Genomic DNA, 13958 nt, shown 5'->3' with positions numbered 1-13958 from the left:
ATGAGTAAAGCGCATTGCTAAAAGCAAAAGAACGTTGCTAAAAATATTAGCAATAAGTAGAAGTGTGTCGTCAAAAGTTTTAGTGACATACTAACTATGCACCGCTAAAACGTGACTTTTATTGATGCTAACGCGTTACTAAAAATGTACTTTTAGCAACATATGTTTTGTTGCTATTTGTGTTATACAGTAATATTGAAAATTTGTCTCTAAAAGTTAAGTTTTAGCAACATATAAAATTGTTGCTAAATGTGGATCAATGGTCATTGCAAGTATTTTTCGCAACATATGTAAGTGTTGGTAAAAATATTTCATCAATTAAAAATAATATTCAATTTAAATATAAACCTATTATCACTAGTACAAAACTAGGCTATAATGTGAGCCAAAAACCGACATTATAAGGGTACTAACCGATGGAAGAAGGTTGACTAACAGATATTTATATGGATATAATAAAAGTAATAAATATTTGTATACACGACTTTCAACAAACATCACAATAACTAATTCACTTCAACAAAATTAATATAATTATTTGTTCCTTCACAAGCTATATTCAATTTACAAGGATAAACACTATAATAAGTACAAGACTTTAAAACCTTAAAATTACTTTTTGACCTTTAATAATTGTCTTTTTGAGCTTAAATACTTCATGAAGTCCAATCGTCAATTTCACCATATCTAGCTTTTTTCTAATGAAGTCGTCGGCATCACCACCCCAACTTGAACTCAAGAAAGCAACCTGAGCCTCTGATTCTTTAGCATATTTTGTTCTTAGTCCCAAAAGAAGAAAAACACTATTTAAAATTATGCACATATTTTTCTAACATTTAATCTAATCTAATACTTTAGAACAAACTAGAACTTTTTTTTATAGAAAAGAACAAACTAGAAATTTGATGGATATCATTACAATGGCTCATGAAACTAAATTAAAAGAAATTAGTTTTTTAGTATGCTACACATGTAATAACTAAGTATTTTTTTTCAAGGGTAAAAGGTCATATACACCATTAAGTTATTGTAGAGATATAAAGACGAGTAAAATGCAAGAAGAATAAAGATTAAACAGTTTATAATTAGATAAGAAAAAACAAAAACTTACATTGAAAATCTTGTCGATAGATTGGCACCAATATTTTTGAATGCCACAAATCATTATGCTTAATGGGTAAACAAAACCAAATTATTACTTTAAAGATCAATATTGAAGAAGGAAGCATAGTCAATTTCCTCAAAGAAGGAAGCATAATCACCATGGAGAAAACTTTTCTATAGAAGCAGAGAAAAAAAACTTCAATCGGCTCTGCAAGGTAATATTGGTCTCAAGTTAATCACATATATACAGCTAAGAGTTTACTTGAAATCAAAAATACTTCAAGTTGTAATAATCTTTTGAACAAATTAAGAATCAACGAGTCATTTTACATTTGATAGTAAAGTACAACACAACCATTAGAGAAACTAAACAAAAAGAACTTTGTTGAGTGGATTTTTAACAAAGAATTCTTGAAGGAGGAAGGAGAAAATGGTGTAAGTGTAACAAAATGATAGAGGAAAAGAAAAGGTTGAGTAATAGATCCCTCTCTTCTAAGAACAAAAATAGGCAAATCGCAAAATAATGCACAAACATGAAATGCAAATTGTAAATAACGCACAAACGTGAAATGCATTTCTATCGTAAATAACGCACAAACGTGAAATATCATCTTACAAGAAAACCAAACCTCATGCTAATATGTTTTAGAAAATGTGAAATGCAATTCTATTTAATTTTTCAAAAGAAAGATACAAAGAAATATACACATTACATAACTACAGAGATTGCAAAACTTATTTATTAGAAAACTTTTCAATCCGTACTTGAACAGTGGAATTAGAGACTATTTTGAAAGTAAAAATCTACAAAATTTGCAAAAGCAACGAGAAAAAGGCAGCATTCAACACAGTATACAAAGAAGTGAGTCCAATGCAAAGAAAACGATAGATCTGACGATTAATACTCAACAAAAACAACTATACTCCACAAGTTTATGCTTTGAAAAAACCCAACCTAAGTTCTTTGAATTTCCATTTAAACATGGGGCAATTTGTACTCAAGGCCATTGACATAAAATCTGACAAATAGAAAGAAATAAAATATGTAAGCAAGTGAGTATAAAGTGACAAATTCATGAATATAAACTAATTGGAAAACAACATAATTCATGAACTTATAAAATTACTTTTAGGATATATATAAAACAGTAGCTCGTTTTATTCTTTTAATTTTTTTTAAAATTTTTTTTAAATTTATTTCGTAATATAATTATATTAAACTTTTTATGAAATCTAAAATGTTTTTAATTATTAATTTAAATAAATAAAATAATAATAATACTATTTTGTTATATTAAATATTTAAAATTTGAATATAAATACTAAAATTTAATTGATTTTAAATAAATAAATATTAAAAATATAAAATATAACGGAGAAAATTTCCACAAGAACGATCTCAAACGGGAATTTTCTGACCTCGACTCCCCAAAACGGAAAATGGGGTAGGGAAGTGGATTATAAATTTCCACGGGGACGGGGAGTGCATCTCCAGCCTCGCCTCGTCCCGTTGCCAATCCTAATCCATACGTCCCCTAATTTAATTAAGTGATGTGAGGGCAAGATAGTAATTATATGTGAAAAAGTTTATAATGCTTGCATCACTTTCATCATGGGTCCGAAAAAATAAAATTTTCAAAATGATTCAAAATTACAAAAAAAAATAATAAAAAAAAATTAAAATGTAGGGGTCAAAAATATCAATTTCTCTTTTAGTTATGGGGCGACGTTTGCCAAAACCCTAACCCGAACCATAGGGAATTTCGAATTTCCCGATTTTGAAGTTAGCCACGAGGAAACGCCGTCGTTGCACGAAGATTTCTAGGGATATGAACCCAAAACCCTAGAAAAGTTCGCAAGCTCAAATCAGCCTCTCCATTTCAGAGTCGTCATCGAGGTACCACTCTCTGATCCTTTCAACATTTTGCAATTGCGTATCATTTTAGCTTCTAATTTCCATTACAAAGTATGCATTTTTTTTCGCTATTCCGTGATTTCCTTCTGTGCACAATCTTTTCTTGGTTCTAAACTCATCAAGGATATGATGTTGATTAAGTAAAAGGTTTGAGAAGTAAGATTATGTTGGTAGAGACGATGTTTGAGGTTTGAGGGAAAGGGAATAATGGAAGAGGGCCCCTGTCCTTGCTGAGAGTCATCGCATTGTGACTTTCGCAACCTCTTCTACAGAAATTTTTTGGTAACAACAAACGGGTTTGAATAAAAGGCGTGGGTTGCATTCTAACATTGGATGCTAATCTAGACTTCGCCCGACACTTGTTTTTTCTTTTTTGTGGCATTTCCCTCTGCCTCAAACATTTGCTTTCTGCTTTCATTCTTCCTTCATTGATCATACCTTCACACTGATCCTTCTTCATTTGTTCTGCATTTTTCTGTGCTTTGGATTTACTGTGACCTTTGAATGTTGGGTAGCTGTTTAGTTCATCTCGATTGAATTTGGTTGAGAAGGGATTGAAAAGATAATACAATCTTTTAGGTTTTTGGATGTTGTGTTGATATGATAAGCCAATAAGAAGGTAGGTGTGGGATAATCACAATAGGTCTTGAGTTTAAGTTGAAAGGTTTGGAAATTGCTGTAAAACAGTTTTTTATTCTTTAGAATGAAGGGGTTGCTGGATGGCTTTAATGTCTACAAGAACGTTAATAGCTTTTACAAGTCAATAATAATTACTACTTTTAGGAACAAAACACTTCTATGCTTGTTATGTGTTGGCCTTTGAATTGATATTTGTGTATACATGTAAAGAGTTTACTTAAACCACCATGGGTTGGCCTAATGGTCAAAAAAGGGTCATGAGTTTAATATCAAACTTAGAGAGAATGGGTTCGTTCAATCCATAATGGTCACCTACCTAAGATTTAGTATCTTATGAGTTTTCTTGACACTCAAATGTTTTGAGGTAAGGTAGGTTGTTTTGTGGGAAATTTGGGTCGATGACCTAATATTTTGGCTTATAATGCTAAATGACCCGATTTTTTAAAAACTATCAAGACATTATGAGATTACAAGAATTGTCCCTGATAATTGTCTCACTCTCGCTGTTTGTCTATCTTCTATTGTGATGTGATTGTTTGTCACTGTACGATTGATTTGACAATTTTCATGAATTCATTTGTTTACAATTTAAAATTGTTAACACACAGTAAACTTGTAATGGTGAATTCTTTAAAATCTAAACTTCATTTGAACAGAGTTTTTCGGAACCAATCGGAGTTTTCGAAATAGGTTTTTCAGAACGGAACAAACTTTTCTTGAACGTGATTTCATTGGTGTTTGTAGGAACATTGTCTCAAAAAAGGTATGTAAATAGCACAATGAAAGGGGTGTGGGAGAGAGCGACAATGAGAAAGGTGGAGAAAGAGAGCGAGAGAGAGAGAGGGAGTGACAGTGAGAGGCAACAATGAGAGTTATGAGAGTGAGAGCAATTGAGAGCGACAACAAGAGAGATCTATGTGTATTTGATGATATTCATTTGCTTACTAAAAAAATGTTCTTTTGCTTTGTAGAATGACGGAAAAGGGTCTACTAATTTGATATGGAGGTGATTGGGATGAGAACCAATATTTGTATGTTGGAGGCAAGCTAAAAGGAATTATTGTGCCTACTACATTGAAGTATGAAGAACTTAAAGCTCACATTTATAGGATTGTAAATATAAATTGTTTAGAGTTTGATATTGTTATGAGAGTTAAATATAAGCTTTACTATGAAGCCCCTCCACAGTACATACGGAATGACGGTGGTGTTTGCTTCCTTCTTTTGCGGGAAGATCTTTATAGAGTTCAGTCATATGTAACGCTAAAATCGAAACATTATGGAAATGTTAAATAACAAATATGAAGAAAGAGATTTTTGAATCAAATAATGATCATACCTGTGAATCGAGTTGTATGGTGTCAAAGTGTTTCTTAGAAAGTAGAAACTCAAACTCCTCAGGTTGTATAGATGAATCTGGATGTACGGTGTCAGGTTATACAGGTGACCTAGGTCGAGATGGGGTAGGCGACCTAGGTAGAGGTGGGATAGGCAATCTAGGTGTAGGTAGGGTAGGTGACCTAAGTAGAGGCGGGATAGGTGACATGGTGTCATTGTGAGACCTGTATGTGGAGTGGAGGACCTCGTCACCTCGAACACTGTTGAACCTTTCATAAACTGTAATAAAGACAAAATGGTTGACAATTGTGCTTTGATGTCTTTCGTGTTCGTCTCTAATTTTGGTACATCGCCATCCAAGTTCGATATTGAGCTGTCAATATTCTGCAGGTACAAATATACAAGAAGATCAACATTGGCTCCCTCCCTGCCATTCGAAACTTCAGGCTCAAAACGATCTTCCTCGGGGACAGAATGCTCCTCCTCAAGCTCAGGATGTACGTCACCCACCAACACATCATGAAACATATCCTCGCTAAGGGTGTAAGTAGACCGGTGGATGTTCATGGCCACATTAGATTCGTTGTCCCTCACTCCACCTTCTAAATTATTTTGCTCATCACCTTTCCTACCTTCATAACTATTGTCTGAACTACTAGAGCTCCCTGAACTCTCGGTGTCGGAATGTACTTGTCCCATAACCCATTTATCAATTGGGGTGTCCCAAAACTCCTTTTAGTTTCGGACATGACAAGATTCTCCTGCATTAAGAATCCAACCTAATAAGATGGTTAGTGTACATTTAACAACCGAATAAACATATTGTTGCTAGATTACACTTACATTTTGAGACTCAAAGATGTCTCTCTTAAGTACTTTGAATGACATCGAGTGGGAGCATGACCACCGTAATATAGATCAACTGATCGTCTATGTGTTACCATATTCCCTGGTATCGACGATAGGATCTCGTACATCCACACCTAAATATGAAACAACTCGTATTTATAACTATATTAATATTAAACCAAAGATAAAGTTAAGTTAAGTAACATCTACCTAGAATGCTTGGGGAAATCCACGGAGTGAGTACTTCACAACATAATTTTTGTTTCCTCTCGCCTTCCCCTTGTATAAACCAACCTTATCATTCAGTGCAGTCTTGAGGGCGTCGAGTGTACTGTTGTAATAGTCCATGTCTTCAACATCTTCAGTATGATCGACAACACTCTTTTGCTTGTTCTTTTACTCATCATTGCAACCTCTGTGTAATATACTAGGGTGATTTTAATAGCATCATCATCGTTTTCAAATACCAAATTCTTGTATTCTTTTTCCAGTAAATTCAGGTGGAATGCGTCTGAGGTCGACTGATTACCAAAGTACCTCGTCGCAAGTTCTTGTGAGAACTCCTCACTCCGTACAACTCGCGTAAGGGATCGCCACAAACCAGTTACCAATAAAAAATCGTCCTTCGAAAATGTGACGACCTTTCCTCTGACAAAGAAACTAATCGAGTTCGCTCTCTGCTTCTTTATTTCCATTAATAACATATGGTGGATAAGTGGGTTGTTGAATACAAATTCAATGTCTATAAATTGCCCAAAAATTGCTCTTGAACATCTCTAACTGCCTTTTGGTAAGTTTCTCTTTCACAATCTTGTTGGCATTCACAACATGGGCTAGGCTCATTACTTGCCCGGGAAACCTATCAGCTTCACGTATTTTCAAAGTTTTTGACATCTTGAATTACTTCTGCATTGTATGAACATTCAATTTATCAGTTAACAGGTTCATACTTAAAAGAATCACTAACAATACATACTGCTAAAGTCTCGCTCTCGCCAATCTCGCTTATGTCGCTCTCGTCCATCTTGCTCTCACAAAACTCGCTCTTTACTTTGTCTGGCTCTAACTATATCTTTGTCGTTCTCAACCAATGTAGAACACATCAAAAACACATTGAAGCCCAAAATAAAAAACAGATGGGGATCGATTAAACCCCGAAACCTACCTAAACAAACGAAACTAACCTAAATAGACGAAACCAAGAATTTTGCAAACGAAACCAACCTAAACAGACGATATCAAGAACTTCGCAAACGAAACTAACAGAACAGACGAAATCAAGAACTTTGCAAACAAAACCAACCTAAATAGACGTAACACTACAACAAGATAAATTACATTCACTTATCCAATAACTTCAAATTACGTCAGTAGATAGATGATGGTTTTGCATAGCGAGATTGAACAACACTACACGAGAATTTTGAGCAATTGGGATGATCGTTGCGTTTGAGCGCACAAATATCGTATAGATTGGAGGGGCATTTTTGTAATCTCACATCGTGATAATGTCATCAGGAGGTGAATTGACAGTTTTTTATAAAATTGGATCATTTGGCATTATGGGTCGAAATATTAGGTCATCGGCGTAAATTTCCATGTTTTGTGAGATTTAGTCAACTGTGCTTAAGCTAACTTGTCAAAAAAAAGAAAATGATTAAATTTACTTTAGCTAACCACGAGTCAACGAGTTGGAATTGGTTTTGATGTCATATTGTTGTCGAGATCTTCATGATGAAGACATAGTCCTAGTTGAGTAAGTTTTTGGATGAGCTTGAAATTATTTAGGGTTGGATTAAGTTGGCAGTTTTGTTTTGAAAATTCCTTATCTTATGTGTTTCAAAAATGACGTTGAACTTTCTAAGTTTTAAAATTTTCTTGAGAAAGAAAAGTTCAAAATACCTTTACCGCTAATTTTAGATGGAAATCATTTGTACTTTCATTTAAAAAACATAAATGAACTATCAAAAGTTTTATTTATACCTTTTAACTTAAAAAAATGTTAAGAAATATCCTTATTGTTGGTGTATGGACGAAAATTGGTAGTATTTCATTAAAAAAATGCTAGTAAACTTTTAGAAGTTGCATTTATTATCCTTAACCTCTAGATAATTCTCTTTAAGTTTGGAAAATCGCATACTTATAGAGGTTGTTCGGCCTATCAAGTGGGGTTGATAAGTATGGAGTTAATATGTTGGAGTTAGTAAGTTTATGTTTGAGGTTTAAGGTTGTAAGATGGAGTTCGTCGATAAATATGAAAAGGAAGAGAAGGTGAAATTACTTGGTAAATGTGAAAAATAGAGATAAAAGGGAAGATGAAGTTCTTTGATAAATATGAAAAGTCAAAAAAAGAATTCATAGAGTTTTTTTTTTTTTTTTTTGGTAATCTTAATTTAGTAAAGAGACCTTGAAGGGGTTTGAACTCATCAAGTGTTTGATTTTAGGAGGAAAACTCTAAAGTGCTTAATTGCAGTAGTGATCTTGAAAGTCGAGTTATGGTTGTAATTTTTTATTGCAACAAATCTAGTTTTGTTCGGACTCTAAACCCTAAACTCTAAATCCCATCTTTTCTTTATTTAAATTTTGATGTGAAACAAGTTATAATCTTATTTAGTTATTTTCATATATTAAATTAAGATTAACAACTCAATTTCAATTTATATAGTGAAATTTTTTTTTCTAAAGTGAAAAAAACTACTTTTAAGAATTGTTGAATAATAAATTATTAAAAAAATATTTGAATTAAATAAAATTATAATCAATATAGGTATAAATAATCATGTTATATGTAATAAAAAATATATTTTAAAGTTAATAATAAATTCGGGTTGATTTAGGTTCGTTTGGGTTATATTAGATGAAAATACAAATCAAACCGCATGATCGGTTTTTTCGAATTTGAACACCCATAATTTTCGAGATACATTAAATATTTTTCTTTTAAAATTTTTCCCACTCTTCCTCATAATCGTCATCCCCGCACTCTCTATTGGAGTTCCTTCTCTAGCCACCGCTGGCGAGCCTTCGACGAAGACGAGGGGCGAGTTTATCCTCTACCAGCAATGTTAAGACGGTGACCACGACTGCATTAACTTCTCTAGCGAACACCCCCATCACGCCGCCGCCTTTTGCTCGATATTTTTGTCAATACCCATGCGAGACCCATGGCATCCATTTGCTGTGGGTGACCTGCGAGCGACAACGACCACCTCTGACGACCCACAATAGCTAGAGCTCGTGGCAGGGTTTTTTGCGTCAACCCATATGTGCTTATGCGACGCGATTCTCCACGGTGGTCCAAACTCCCCTTGCAGCAGTGCCTAGACCCGCGATTTCGTTGCTCTAGCAACGAAGGAATTTTTGAACGATCTCAAAATCGTTTCGGTTTGTGACCCACGCTTCGATTGGCCTCAAATCATATTTTCTACAACTCATAAGATCATATCTGCAAGTTTGGATGCTTTTGGTCACTAACCAGGAAGGTGCATATCCCGTTTTTGCAAGTTTTAGTGAGCATTATTGCTCTAATTTTCTTTCGGATTGGATTGAAGAGTTCAGATTAGATTCTAACAATTGAAACTATTCTATTGGTATGTTTGGGTCAGTTTCATAGTATTCGATTAAGGTCTGTAGTTGATTTCGATTAAGAATATCCTTTATGAACCATCTCTAAGTAGTTTTGACATATAAACATAGTCTTTATTGTTTACGCTTCTAGGATGTTGTTGGAACTTTTATTCACGGTAGGTTTTCGATCAAGGTATTTTGATAAAGTTATGTTTTGATTATTGGTATTTGACAAATTTCTAAAAGCATGTTTGATATATGGTTTGAGAATTGATTAAAATTATTTTGTATGTTTTAATGGTCTTTGGTAAATGAAAGTATGTGACTGTATTTAATGATTTTTTTTTTCTTTTGAAGTGTTGCGATTGATTTAGAATTGAAAGTATTTTTTTTTTGGGTTTGTTAATCTTGAGAATTATTGTTAAGTTCGTATGTATTGATTTGATTAAGTATTTATTGAAATCGCTATTTGAATCTAAATGTTTTGTTCCGAAAGTTTCTGAAAGAATTTTGGTCGATTTGGTAGGGTTTTTCATTGTGCCACTTTTTGTTTTTGGAATTGTATGCTTATTATGTAGTAGCCAAATTTGAAATTGACAGTAATCTTATCTGTTTGAAACTTATTTGTGGGAAGACGTGGCCTCACCTCACACTTATGCAACTGTACTAAATGTTCTAATCGATTTCTAATTGACATCATGAATAATTGATTGGTGTTACCAGTAGGTAACCACATATGTCTAGGCTACTCCAATTATGTACTACCCATTCTGATATTTGATTATTAATTGATTAAAAGTATTGGTCAAATTGAAAGTATTGATCAATCAAAAGTTTTGTTTTATTGGAATTCTTTAGATATTTTTTTTTATTGAAAAACTAGAAAGTTTTTGTTCGTTGAAAGTCTTCAAAAGTTGTGTTCTTTTACAAATATTGGATGATAGCTGGAGTCCGTGGAGTGAGTACCATTTTTTGTGGTCTTGGTTTTCCATTTTTTCCTCAATGAAAGTTCGTTTCAATTAAAAAAATACAAATATTAAACAATTTATTGTTTGAGTTTGGAAGTTTTGGTTAAATGGAAGCTTTGTTCAATTGAATTGTTTGGTTTTGAAAGCTCATTTGATTAATGGATTCTAGTTTTGAAAGCATTGTTTGTAACAAAGTTTTAATGGAAAGTTCATGATTTTCTAAAAGTTTGATGGTTGTTTTAAAATTTTTTGCAAAGATTTGTATTTTTGTTTGCGATTGTTTTGAAAAAACAATGAATTTCAAACCTAGGGAATTGCTACCATCTTATAGATTTTAAGCAGTTAATTTTTACATCTATTTGTTAAAAACTATATGAGCTAATTGATCTCAGTTTCCCCATTTCTGCAGAGTTCTAATCTGTAATGAAAAAGCTCCCACCTATCCTGAGAAAGCTTCAAACCCCTCAATCAACATCCCCATCTCCATTGCCCGATGCAATTTTGCCCCCTTCTCCTCAAACCCCTGTGGCCCCGCTTCTGAATATCGCCCTTTCTTCTCCGCACCATTACACTCAACTCCTCCATTTCCTCAAAACCCACCTCACGCTTCCCATCACGCCTAATAATCTCCTCCATTTCCTCAAATCGAAGCTTCATTTTCACCCCAAATTCACTCACTATGACTTCCATATCTTCAATTGGGCTTCCACCATTGATTCCTTCCGCCACAATCACTCTACGTTTGTGTGGATGGCCAGGACCCTCGTGACCACAGATCGTTTCATTGAGCTCAAGTCCCTTCTTAATTTCTTGGCCTCCTCTCCTTGCCCCTGCTCCGATGGTATTTTTTCTTGCCCTCAAACAGAATCCATTTTTCAAATTTCCATTAGTGCCTATTGTAGAGCTAGGAAATTGGATGAGGCTATTTTTGCTTTTGACTCCATGAGAAAATTGATTGATGGGAAGCCTAGTGTGGTGGTCTATAATGTTTTGATTAATGGGTTTGTGAAGTCTGGTAGATTTAACAAGGCTTTGGGGTTTTATGATAGGATGCTTCGCGATCGGGTTAAGCCTGATGTGTACACTTTTAACATTTTGATTAGCGGGTATTGTCGCAATTCACAGTTTGCACTGGCATTAGAGTTGTTTAAGGAGATGAGGGAAAAGGGCTGTAGCCCAAATGTGATAAGTTTCAATACACTGATTAAAGGATTCTTCAGGGAGGGAAAGTTTGAGGATGGCGTTGCCCTGGCTTATGAGATGATTGAGCTGGGATGCAAATTCTCTAGTGTCACCTGTGAAATTGTAATGGATGGGCTCAGTAGAGAAGGCAAAATTGGTGAGGCATGTGAAATTTTGATTGATTTTTCGAGGAAGCTAGTATTGCCCAAGGATTATGATTACTTTGGAGTTATTGAAATGCTTTGTGGGAAAGGGAATGCAGCCAAAGCTATGGAAGTTGTGTACGAGCTGTGGATGGAAGGAAATGTTCCCAGCTTCATTACTTCCACCACTTTGATAGATGGACTGAGGAAAGAAGGGAGAGTGAATGATGCAATGAATGTAACAGAGAGGATGCTGAAAGTAGGTATGGTTCCTGACAGTGTAACTTTGAACTTTCTTCTCCAAGATCTATGCAATGTGAGGAAAACCGTGGAAGCTAATAAGTTGAGATTGTTGGCTTCAAGCAAGGGGTTCGAACCAGACAACAAAACATACTACACTTTAGTTTCTGGTTACACCATGGAAGGCAACAAGGTGGAAGGGCAAAGGCTTGTGGAGGAGATGTTGGATAAGGATTTTATACCTGATATTGCAACATATAACAGGTTAATGGATCGGTTGTCGAATGCGTATGAGAGAAGTTCATACCATCACATCCATTCAAGTTCAAAGTTTGTAACATAATGCTGAAACAAGCATGAAGTGAGACTATTGCTTCTCCTGCACTATGTATGATTGCAATTACACTAGTGATTTGCCAATCATGGATTATTTCAAAGGTGGCGCGGTAATTATAGAACCATTCAAGTCTGTACGATTTGTGTTGATATGTGCTTGACTTGAGCTTGATGTCGCCATTATGCTAAACTTGGGTATATAATGTTTCAATGCCTCACCAGCTGCGTCATTGTCCCAAGCGCAAAGATTGTGTCAACCTAGTTGAGATAATCCGGTGTATCTCCTAATCCATAGTTCTCTTGAGTTGTATGATTCTATGTTTCCTTGTAGTCTGAGCACTTTTCTCTTTTTATTATATCAATGAAAAGATTGTTTCCATTTCAATAAAAACAAAAAAAAAAAATGTTTCAGTGGATGGTTAGGGGCTGAAATGTTTGATGGCAGAATTTATGATGGGGATTTGTTAGGGGCTGAAAGAACACAAAGGATAACTACCTGAAGATTCATGAAAGCAGAGTTTACTGATTTTGGTGTATGGATATTCTCACATTGATCATTGATGCTGTTTGAAAAGGGGAATTTCATGTCCTCATTAAAGCCTTGTTACGTGAACAATGGTGAGTATTTGCCACTGATTCCTCTAAGAGAATATACCAGTGGAAACGACTCATTTGTATTATGATTTAAGAAACAAATCAACACATCAATAATGTTGTAATTCGTATACATACAAAAGAGGTTAAGTTTTGACCGTGCTTGACAATGGTATGAAAACAAGTGAGTTTTATGTAAGATTTTACTTAGTACTGCAAAGTATATCAAAGTGATGCAAAGGGTTTCAGTGATTGACAGCAAATTTATATTATGCACACCAGATCCCTCGAGTCATTGTTGCTGATCCGGAGTAGTGGCTTTGTGAGCAGTTTATAAGGTCAGTTGGTTTCAGTCTTTGTTTGTACCATCTCGCACATTGCAATTACTTGTCTTGAGTTTTTGTCAGCCGATGAGCAGGTAAATAACACAAGTACAAGCACTTTTATGTGTATGTATACGGTTGTGTATGCTGAGATGTGGTTATGCTATACTATTATATGCATACTGGTATATGATCCTCGTGCGAGCATTTACCTCTTTATGTTTGATTCTCCTAGAAGTTATGTATGCTATGTCATGGTTGACAAGTATAAAATCTGTCTAATTTATAGGACAACGACTACTGCATGCCGACATCCAAGAGGACCAACAAGACTAAACTTTTGCTGCAAAAAATCTGCAAGAACCTGAAGAAGTACAAGGAGGGGTTTTGCAAAATACTAATCCAACACTAGTGTGAACCAAAGTGTATATAATAGTATAACAACCACATCTTAGTATACATAACCATGCGATATACACAATCATCCATAGTACAAGTACATATGGATTATACGATTTATGTTGCTTTCGATAGCATCCACAATAAAACGATTTTGAAGAATTCAATAACTAAGCTCAAGAATTGAGTACAACATCAACTAAGCTCAAGACCTACACAAGGCTTATTGAACTTTATAGATAGGGGACTATTCATTTTAGATCTGGAGAAGGTTCATAATATCTAGAATTTAATATTAAAGATTCTTTGGAGCTTTAAAGAATTTTTCAAGAGTTGAAGAATTCAATAAGTACCAATTTCA

The 13958-nt window shown here is 34.4% G+C and overlaps 1 protein-coding gene across 10 annotated transcripts; it reads left to right on the top strand.

Moving 5' to 3' along the window:
* The first annotated feature begins 2783 nt into the window (after nt 1-2783).
* LOC120093040 (pentatricopeptide repeat-containing protein At2g36240) lies at nt 2784-13719 on the top strand. 10 transcript variants are annotated; one of them, XR_005486255.1, is made up of 6 exons: nt 2806-3001; nt 4630-4737; nt 5387-5539; nt 10790-12899; nt 13158-13213; nt 13488-13719. XR_005486255.1 is itself a non-coding variant. In XM_039051349.1 (5 exons), exon 5 carries the CDS (start codon nt 10804-10806, stop codon nt 12286-12288), a length of 1485 nt encoding a protein of 494 aa, XP_038907277.1. In that variant the 5' UTR covers nt 2806-3001; nt 4315-4421; nt 4630-4737; nt 5387-5539; nt 10790-10803; the 3' UTR covers nt 12289-13137. The 10 variants fall into 10 exon arrangements, 7 of the variants coding, with proteins under 7 accessions (XP_038907277.1, XP_038907275.1, XP_038907278.1 ...); XM_039051349.1 differs by lacking the exons at nt 13158-13213; nt 13488-13719 and adding an exon at nt 4315-4421 and having other exon boundaries at nt 10790-13137; XM_039051347.1 differs by lacking the exons at nt 13158-13213; nt 13488-13719 and having other exon boundaries at nt 10790-13137.
* The last annotated feature ends 239 nt before the right edge of the window (nt 13720-13958 follow it).

The sequence above is a fragment of the Benincasa hispida genome, chromosome 12 (genome assembly GCF_009727055.1).
Source record: "Benincasa hispida cultivar B227 chromosome 12, ASM972705v1, whole genome shotgun sequence".
Classification (NCBI taxonomy): Eukaryota; Viridiplantae; Streptophyta; class Magnoliopsida; order Cucurbitales; family Cucurbitaceae; genus Benincasa; species Benincasa hispida.
This window is presented reverse-complemented; position numbering and strand designations above follow the sequence as displayed.

Coding starts and splice junctions, on each gene's coding strand:
- LOC120093040 (XM_039051352.1), top strand. CDS start 10,804: ATGAAAAAGCTCCCACCTATCCTGAGAAAGCTTCAAACCCCTCAATCA.